Below are 10,617 nucleotides of genomic sequence, written 5' to 3' on the forward strand. Positions count from 1 at the left end.
CCCAAAATCTAATGCAAAAACATTTTTTTCAAGCCAACAAAGCCTTCAGGGTTATACATTCACCAACAAATTTTTACTTGTTTTACACTATCATACATGAGTTTATAAATAAACAAAAATATTTTTTTTAATCTAAAAAGGATCTTAGCTACAGTGAGAAATTCCCTTGTTAAGATGGGAACTTGTTAAGCATGCAACAGAAAAAGGCAGACAGTTTCACCATCAGACCAACCATAAAATATTTATTAAGAATTTAACATCTTAAGCCTTAAGTTATATTTTAATCTAAATACATAAAATGTCATGTAGGTCACTATAATATTGTAAAGACATTTCTAAAGTAAATCCATGCATTTCTGTTAAATAGATGGAGAACTTAAACAAATTGATAAGTCAAACCTTATATTAACTCTATGAAGATAATTGCTCATTTATTTCAAAGAAATAAATAAGTTAAAGTTAAACCACAGACTATGGGATGGTAGCTTAATAAAATTACATGAGCAGAGTTGACTTGGCAAGGCACCATGGATAACAATCTACCAGTAGATTGCAGTGAGTCCTTTTTTGTTCAACAAATGAAAGGTTATGTGTGAAGCAGCAAGAACTGCATACGATCAACCAAAAGCAAACTACACATTTGAAAATGCAGGTTGGTTCACGTTCAATCATTTCATATCTCAGACAAATTTTTTTTCTAAAGATTACAAACAATGGCTAGGCTTGGTGACACCTGTAATCCCAGTGGTTCAGGAGGCTGAGGCAGGAGGATCTGGAGTTCAAAGCCAGCCTCAGCAAAAGACAGGTGCTAAGCAACTCAGTGACACTCTGTCTAAATACAATACAATATAGGGCTGGGGATGTGGGTCAGTGGCCAGGTGCCCCTGAGTTCAATCTCTGGTACCACCACCCCAACAAAAAAAGCAAACAACAGATAGGTTTAATTACCATGTGAATGTTTGAAACTCTGACATAATAAATCCCCTAGGATTATATGGCTGCTAAACAGACTTTCTTCTCTTTCCAAATACATTATTGATCAGTTTGGCCATTGACTTAGATCCACTGGATCTTCTCTTTTCTTTGAGCTTGAAGTTTGTAAGAATATCCTTGATAATTCTGATGAACATCATTTCTACTTCCAGAGACTGCTCTGCTGCAGACAGTTCACAGAATTGGCATCGGTTATCCAGTGCCAGCTTTTGTCCTTCTTCCCAGCCAACCTCACGCACATGACAGAGGTCTTGCTTGTTGCCAACCAAAAGCACTGCCTGTTCCACAGCTCTGAAATACAGACATGCAATTTTTGGCAAAATTGTTTCAATAACTCTTTTTTATAACAGGAAGGTTCATATGAGTCAAAGAAGAGTCAAAGTATATATATATATATATATATATATATATATATATATATATATATATACACACACACATATATACTATTGTGTATATATGTTTATGGTCACATGTGGATATGGTGACACATATAGTATTTCACCACATAATCATCTCCATGCATTAACATATTGACAAGCCTTCCATGCATACTAATTTTGCACCAAAACCAATTTAGTAATAAGTGATTTTTTAAATATTATCAGCACGTTCTTAAAAGCTTCACACACAATGGTCACATTCCACTTTTTTTGCAAAAAACAATTGGCATAAATAATTGGTTATGCAGTAAAATATGTGTCACCATCTACTTACAAGAATTGTTTTAGATAGAATGTAGTAAACAACACAAAAGCAACAATGCCCTTAAAGCTGAGGATTTGAAGTAACATAAACCTATTCTTGAATGCTGAATCTGATTACTAACTAGGTATTATTGGTATCTTTCCCAGTTTTGGTTTCTTTCTATGTAAAAAACAGTAAAATAGTCCTCATCACAGAGATTTCTCACACAGATTAAATGAAATGATGTATATAAAAATACCTAGCACAGTTCCAGGCAATAAAAGATGCTTACTATTATTTTTTATGTCCATTATTATTTGCAAGAGGAGAATGAACAAATATTTCTACTTATATAGTTACTGGAATTGAACAGTTAAGTTGGATGTTTTCTTAAGCAAAAGTTAATCAGTAATCACTGCTGCTTTTATTTGTTAGTATACATTATAACGTGCTCTAGAAAAATTTTTACTCTCATGTATCTTCCTTATGCTCTATTGACAATGGGTAACTTACAAATAAATACAACTTTACATTTGAAAAATGGTTCTTGTTAAGATAAAATATCTGCTACAAATACAATAGCTCTACTTTGTAATGGTGAAACAATACAAATAAAGAGTTTGGTGAAAAATACAGTGAAACTTCTAGCTTTAAAGTGGCATAAGAAAGAAATGTGTAAACATGGACGGCCTCTAATTATAGACACCAGAATCCACTGAAGTTGGGTTCATTCATATGCCTGTGGGCAGTGAGGAAAGATGCTCTGTTTGTGGTGGCCTTTAAGGGGTATTAATATTGTCTTCAGTCAAATACACAAAATGATTGTAAAGGATAAAATGAGGAAAGGTAGTTGAAAGTATTCTGAATGATGAATCATGAATATCAGAGGTAATTTTACAAGAGTTCCATATTTTACTCTCCTGGCCTTTCTTCAGATCAAGAACTGGAAATACTCCAGGAATAGTTTAGTCAATAAATTGACAAGATTGCTGTAAAAACGTCAAAATAGGTTTTTATATATTAAATGTGATTTTAAGTATTCTTGACTGATTATTTTGCTTTGAAGGGATATAAAAAGAACTTTATTGTTTTACCCTACCTATGTCATTAATGCAAAAATATAAGAAAATAAATGCCTGAATTCTAAAAAGTCAGTAATGTTATAGGAAATCAGGGCTATGAGGCACCTGAGTAAAATCACATCCTCTGCTCCTACTATGCTGTCATCAGCTGTAAGATCAGATAAATGAGCTCTCGAGATTGAAGTGGTTTACTGAAGGTAAATCAAATGGAAAGCAGAATGTACATGAATTAGCTCTAGGGATATGCCCTTTATCAATTACTGGCCCATGGTTTCCTTGCTAGTGGGCAGTTAAAGTAGATATATAAAACACTTTTACCAATTTGCAGTAATAATATTGTACTTTTTATACTTACCATATTAGAACATTATTTTGGACTCTACCGGCAAAACTGGCTAAGAGCACAGAGAATACTTATATCCACACGTTAAACATAAAGACCTCAAATGAAAAAGGCTAAAGTTTACAATAAAAAATAGGAATAACTAACATGGAATACTTAGATGCTTAAAGCTTTTATCTACCAACACAATAATTGTTTAAGGACAAGTTATCTCTTCCTTCAGAGTTCTGTGTGTCAAGATAATTAACAATGGAGAATTGTTGGCCAGCTCTTTATTTTAGAAGATGAAATGGAGAAAACTGCTTTCTCATATTTAGAATTTGAAAATGCTTTGATTATTCAGTCTATTTTTGCTGTGAAAGATGGAACAACCCAATAACTAGGAATTGGATTTCACAGGATGCCAAATGTAATAAATCTGGATTTATTTAGTATCCTTAACATTTTTGTGTGTGTGAAAATGAAAAGGAAAGGTTGAAAAGGGAACTCTGTTGTGTACAGAGGACCATTATTTTGCAAGTGAGTGTCATGTTAACAATAGAAGCTGTCTTGTAAAATAGCCATTTACTCAGGGCAAGTAACTGTTTATGTCAGCCTGGATATAAAGCATTCTCATCTTATTCCTTTTACTACACGTGTAACTCCTGTGGAATGGGAAGGTGAATTGTTCAGGGTTGTTAAATTTCATAATTGGAAGGCTGTATTAAATTCTTCCTAATGATGCTTACAGCCATATGATGATTTACTCAAAAGAAAGGAGAAGAGAACGAAATACCTTACCTTTTGCAATGACTAGCTTGTGGCTCCCGAATTCTGTAGATAAGGGCTTTTGCAAAAGCAAAGGAAGATCTGTCACTGATGTCATACACAATAACAAACCCATCTGCCCAATGAAGTTTACTTGTGAGAGAGAATTTTGCTTTCTGCAACTGAAAGTAAAGCAAGTGCATTGAAAGTGTTGGAATCAAATACTGGTACTTTATAATCTAGTTAATTGATGCAGACCCATTTCACCTGAAAGAGACTTCAATAAAGCCCCAAATTGATATTCTCTAAAATGTATTTTCTTTGTGTATTTCTTTCTTATTTCTCTTTCTTTGATTAAAAGTGAATGAAAATTCCATAAAATTGGTAAAGTTTAGCTAAATATATTTAAAGCCATTTTTACTTACCCCCTAAAAATATGTCCCATGGAGTTGTTTTGAAACCATAGACAACTGACAGTTATTTCTTTCTTAATATTCCTTTGACTCCTTTTCTCATTTATATAATCCTATTTTAACTATTTAGTATTTTGAATGGTCAAAGAGGTTTGTACTCAAAATGTATCTTACTTGTACTCATTTAAACCAGGTTACTTACAAATACAACTCAGTGAAAATAGTAATTGAATTGACAAGCCACAAAATTGACAGCTACTATATGACCTGACAGAAATATGTTATGAATGAAACCTAGTATTTCTATTTCAAAGATATATGTGATGTGTTAATTTTTTGACATAAGTTTTTAGAGAAGCCAGAAAATGGAATTTATAACACACAAAGTAATCTCTTAACATTTTAGTAATTAAAACTGAGAAGAAACTTCATTATAACACTGATAATGTTTCACACACCTTTATCAAAACTTCAAGTCATAATTAAAACAAGGGAAAAAATAGGATTTTGCTTGACTTACTTGAGAACAAGGGTCATATATTTCCAGATTCAGTTGCTTCCCTTCCAAACACAAATGCTTATTATAGATAGACTCTGCAAAATAATATATAGGCATTGTTGGCACGGAAAAACTCCAGAATAAAAGGTCCACTCACCTGATCACAGTCTGTCAAATTAAACCAGCCCTATTTTATTTATTTATTTATTTATTTATTTATTTTTAATTTTTTATTGTTGGCTGTTCAAAACATTACATAGTTCTTGATATATCATATTTCACAATTTGATTCAAGTGGGTTATGAGCTCCCATTTTTACCCCATATACAGATTGCAGAATCACATCAGTTACACATCCATTGATTTACATATTGCCATACTAGTGTCTGTTGCATTCTGCTGCCTTTCCTATCCTCTACTATCCCCCCTCCCCTCCCCTCCCCTCCCCTCCCCTCCCCTCTTCTCTCTCTGCTCCCTCTACTGACATTCATTTGTCCCCCTTATATTATTTTTCCCCTTCCCCTCACTTCCTCTTGTATGTACTTTTGTATAACTCTGAGGGTCTCCTTCCATTTCCATGCATTTTCCATTCTCTCTCCCTTTCCCTCCCACCTCTCATCCCTGTTTAATGTTAATCTTCTTCTCATGCTCTTCGACCCTACTCTGTTCTTAGTTACTCTCCTTATATCAAAGAAGACATTTGGCATTTGTTTTTTAGGGATTGGCTAGCTTCACTTAGCATAATCTGCTCTAATGCCATCCATTTCCCTGTAAATTCTATGATTTTGTCATTTTTTAATGCAGAGTAATATTCCATTGTGTATAAATGCCACATTTTTTTTTATCCATTCATCCATTGAAGGGCATCTAGGTTGGTTCCACAGTCTAGCTATTGTGAATTGTGCTGCTATGAACATCGATGTAGCAGTGTCCCTGTAGCATGCTCTTTTTAGGTCTTTAGGGAATAGACCGAGAAGGGGAAAAGCTGGGTCAAATGGTGGCTCCATTCCCAGCTTTCCAAGAAATCTCCATACTGCTTTCCAAATTGGCTGCACCAATTTGCAGTCCCACCAGCAATGTACAAGTGTACCCTTTTCCCCACATCCTCGCCAGCACTTGTTGTTGTTTGACTTCATAATGGCTGCCAATCTAACTGGAGTGAGATGGTATCTTAGGGTGGTTTTGATTTGCATTTCTCTGACTGCTAGAGATGGTGAGCATTTCATTAACAACATCTTATAAACATGCTTATTTTTTTCTAACTTGAATATTTCAAAACTCAATGGTCAGTTCTATGTCTTCATCTCATCTGCCTTACTAGTAGCAGTAATGTAGTTGGTCACTCCTATCTCCTTAAAATATTTTCTTCACATGGCCTTCAACTATACATACTCTTCTGTTTTATTTATTCTCTGTTACTCCATCTTAAACTTCTGATTTTCCTCCCACCTCCAAACTTAATTCCCCTGTTCATGGTACTCTTTTCTATCTATCCTGCTTTGCCAGTCTCGACCAACTACATGCCTGAACATGCCAATTATCCACTATTAACTCAGCCTATATCTACAGTCCATATTTCTCTGAACCAAGAATATCCCTGAACCACTTGTTATTTGACATGTCCAGGCCTGGTAGACATCTCACCCACAACACACTTAAACTGAACCCCTGATATTTCTGCAAAGACTGCATCTTCCCCAGATTTCCATTTTGCTAAATGCTATACCCATAAATCCAACTTTTCAGATAAAAAGCTATAAGATCTTCCATGATTCTTTTTCTTGTGTTTATATCCATTCTATTAAAAATTAATTTTATTCTACCTTCAAAATATATTTTTAATTTATCTGCATCTCACTATCTCCACTGCTAACACTCTAAATCACCATTACCTCTTACCTAGATTATTACAGAATGTCCTAATTTACCTATCTTCTTCCAGTCCCCCAATCCCTTCCTGTCCCTAGTTAATTCTCAATACAGAAACAAAAATGAACCTTCTAGTCAGAGCAGATACTTAGCTAATCAAATTGCTTTGATTACTTCCCATCTCACTAGGGTTAAAACAAAATTTTTAAAACACCTAAGAATATTCCTCATTATCTAAATCCCCATTACCTCTATGACTTCAGAACCTCTCTTTGTTTATTTTACATTCTCTCCATTTGATCGGCACTAAGCTTCATACCATTCTTCAGATTTTTTTCAGAAACATCCTTCCTTAGAACTTTGTTAATTATTCTTTCTTCTGACTAAAATATAAACCCCAGATAACTTCATGGTTCCATTTACTGTGTTTGTGTTTCAATATCATTTTCTCAGAAAGATCTGTGATGACCATCTTATTTTAAATAGCTATGTACAATATGAGTGCTTCTCTCTCTTTTTTTTCTTCATAGCATTTGTCATCATGACATAATTTATTTTTAATTTTTTCTTTTGCCAGGATTAACAGACCCTTCTGTCAGGATTATAAACTCCACGAGGGATTAGCTATTTGTCATTTTTATTTACTGCTGTCTCCTGTCTACCTGAAAGAGTCTATGGTACATGAATAATAATTTAATGAATTAATTAATTTCCACAACCACTTTGATAAAAGACCTACTTTTTTTTTTACAAAATAATGTAATACTGACACAAAATTATAATTTATGCTGGCAAATATTCTGTAACCCATAGTACAAAGCTGTAGCAGATATCTGGGAAGTCTCCCCACAGAATTAAGTCTAACTTTTTAAATCCTTCCAAGTTAAATTTAATAAAATTTATTATAGTTTCATCAAATCTTAAATTATTTTCAGAGTTTATTTTAAACTTCATAGATTTACTATTGACTATAAACCATAAAATCTCCTTGGAGACATTTTAAAAATCCAATCTCAAATCTCAAAAACTGCTGACAAGAGTCATCAACTCTTGGTTTAAAAAATACATATATTTTTTCCCCTTCTGGCCTTCATTTACAGGATGAAGCTGTTCTTGCTAGCTTGTTCTCAGAGAGTGGGTGACCTTTGGATCACTTGCTTATCTTTTCAAAATGTCTCCAGGTCTTGTATTTTTCATTGAGATGTAACAGTCAGAAATGTGTAAACATTTCATTTGTTTATGTAACTAGATTGTAGGAGACATTAAGGTGAAGGGTTTTGTTATTGCTGGTATTGTTATTTGGATATTGTATTCTTTTATTTATGTTTAGATTCATTTTTAGTTTTGGAGCCTTTTCTCATGCCTGAGTCCTACCTTGTGGGCTGTTGACCTTTGTGAGCTGATTTTGTCACCCTCAGAAATGAAACACTGGAAATTTCTCTTTTTGTATACTTCTTCTTTCTATAATCAGTTTTCAAGCACTTGCCGTAAAATGTTCACAATGTCATACAGACTGAAATACTGTGTTGGATACATGTGCACTAACAGTGCCACTTTAGGAATAAATGTTCAACGTTTACTTGTTTCTTGGTGAATTACACACTTTAAATCTTTAACTTTTCTTACTCTACATAAATAATTTTGAATGAAAAATATATTGCTCTTTCTCTTATATCTCATATTTATTACAATTATCACTGTTGTTAAAAAATTAATCTCTACCTTTGATAAAATAAGATATTAACACCATTATATTGATGGATTGCTGGACAAAAATTACTCAATTGGGGTAAACTTCCTCACTTTTTGTGCCATGATATACCCCATGTGTTATGCTAATTTTGATCAAAATTACACAAAATTAGAGTTAGTGCAAGGATCCTGAAAGTATACTAAGATGCCCTGCTATCTCTGTTTTAGAACTTTTCTGAAATTTGTAAATAATGTAGAAAATAATATGATTTTTAAACAAGGCATGACTTTTCTATTGTTTATACCTGACTTTTAAATAGCAGTATGCTTTATTTTGTAGGTACTTGTTTTTTTTTTAGTTTCAATTGGCTCTTGTAACAAATGATAATTTATTTAAACATTCTATATTTTACAACAAATATTCATACACTATTTGGGAAGAGGATCCCAAATCTAATATTTTGTCTAGTTCTAGACTTCGAAATGAACTGACTTTCTAATTCATTATCAAATTGGGTGAATTTTTATCATTAAAGGATATTCAATTCGAGTACCTATTCTGGCATTTCTTACAAAAATCTGTTAATTAATAAATTGATTAATAAATATAAAAGTGGTAAATTCTACCAAAATGCTTCTCTAATTGGGGAATATTTATGATGTTGACATTTTAAGATAAGAAGTCTTTAGTAGTGCCTTACCAAAATTCGAAGCATATTCTCCAATGAATCGCTTAGTAAGAAACCTTACAGTAAGGGCTGAAAAAAAAAAAAAAAGCTAGGTTAAAGATTGTTACATTTTAAGATACAGATAATTTATATGTGTACTAAAATTTTATCTTTGACCTCAAAAATTGTCATGCATTTTTGAAGAACTTAAAATCTTACTAAATTCTAATCTAAATGTGTCAATAATGTTTGCATAGTACAAACATAACATTATGAAAATAGAAAAATAAAATCTTAGAGCACTATATATTTAAACACTGTAGTTAATTCATGAAGAAAACACATAAGGCAACCCATATTTTATAATACAAACGCATCTCATTATATTTGAAATGTTAGACTAGTGCATTCTTTATTTTCTCTATCAAATTAAATCTGGCTCCAAGGTACTATATGTAAGTGTAAACACATCACAATGACCCCACCTTTAGGTATAATTATAAATAGAGAAACATTTAAAAAGGCTTTAAAAATAGTGATAAGGACATTATCAAGCATTTGCAGTTGTTTAAGGATGTAGGATTTTTAAATCCTGGAAATAGCAAAACAGTTTCTGGTATCTGTTTATCACAACTCAGCTTCTGAGTTTGGCCACTTCATTAGGCTTATGTGGATCTGTGAGGGACATACTGGTTGCCATTCAAATACAGGTAAAACCAAAGCAAAGCAAAATAAAATCAAACCAGGGCTTCCAAAAATAAGGCACATGTAGCTTAGTTTCAGGTTCTCCACAAGGCCATGTCCCTCCCAAGTCCTTTCACATCAACAAGGCTGCATTTTAAACACAACCCATGTGTCTCTATGCATCTCTTTCCACCCTTAGTTTCAGAGAAGGGTTTTTTCAAAGCCATTGCTTAGCTATGGGGCTAATCTATTGGTGTAGGGGCAGGTATACTGGAGTTAGAAGTAAGAGGAATGATGAATCCCTATGAATTTCAAACATCAAGAGAAGCAGACACTAATTAATATGTCAAACATTTATTTTGCTACATCTGACTACATTATTTATAAATATAAAATTACTCATCTATAGCATTAAAAAATCCTGCAAATAATAATGTGTGTATCATCCCACAGATTAAATAAGTCATTATTTATCTAAAGTTATTTTATATAATGCTCTTATTGAACATGTCAGTGTTTCTCATTTTGCACTCTACCTCATACCACAGAAGGCATCCCCACTCACCAGACTTGCCGGTGCCTTCACCACCCAAGACAGAAAGCTTAACTTCATTCATCTTGCCTTTCTGCTCTTTCTGATCCATCTAGTGTTCTGGAACTATGCTGACTCAAGCCAAGCATAATTCCTTTTTATTGCTGCTCTTATTTCTCTAAGAATAACTCTGCCCCATATTCCTATCATCTAATTATAACTTTAAAAAATGTTTTCCTTCAGTAGTTTTCAACATATTCCCTTTTTTAAAAGTTGGAGTTACTATTTTGAGACTAAGTTTTATGATAGCGATAGCTATGTATTTTTAACATAAGCTTAGCTCCCAACCCTCCATTTTGTGAATCTGGAATCTACCTTCTCCTAGGACCCCCAAAAATGATCTTTCAT

The 10,617-nt window shown here is 33.1% G+C and overlaps 1 protein-coding gene across 1 annotated transcript; it reads right to left on the minus strand.

The window, feature by feature from the left end:
- Positions 1–223: 223 nt before the first annotated feature.
- On the minus strand, positions 224–10,348 carry Rergl (RERG like). The gene is made up of 5 exons (XM_046436129.2): positions 10,243–10,348; positions 9,027–9,083; positions 4,786–4,859; positions 3,886–4,034; positions 224–1,284 (listed from the first exon to the last, which is right to left on the minus strand). The coding sequence occupies exons 1-5, from the start codon at positions 10,319–10,321 to the stop codon at positions 1,002–1,004; spliced, it is 642 nt and encodes a 213-aa protein (XP_046292085.1). The 5' UTR covers positions 10,322–10,348; the 3' UTR covers positions 224–1,001.
- Between the last annotated feature and the right edge of the window lie 269 nt (positions 10,349–10,617).

This window comes from Marmota monax, unplaced genomic scaffold (assembly GCF_021218885.2).
Source record: "Marmota monax isolate L192 unplaced genomic scaffold, Marmota_monax_Labrador192_F-V1.1 WCK01_AAM20220418_F8-fsc00012, whole genome shotgun sequence".
NCBI lineage: Eukaryota > Metazoa > Chordata > Mammalia > Rodentia > Sciuridae > Marmota > Marmota monax.

What these genes read in the sequence shown, in the direction of transcription:
- Rergl (XM_046436129.2), bottom strand. Translation starts at nt 10,321, where the DNA reads ATGGATCAGAAAGAGCAGAAAGGCAAGATGAATGAAGTTAAGCTTTCT. An exon ending in TGAAGGCACCGGCAAGTCTG is followed by an intron (nt 9,084 to 10,242) that starts GTGAGTGGGGAT and finishes TTTTTTTTTCAG; the next exon opens with CCCTTACTGTAAGGTTTCTT. An exon ending in CAAGCTAGTCATTGCAAAAG is followed by an intron (nt 1,285 to 3,885) that starts GTAAGGTATTTC and finishes TCTGTATTTCAG; the next exon opens with AGCTGTGGAACAGGCAGTGC.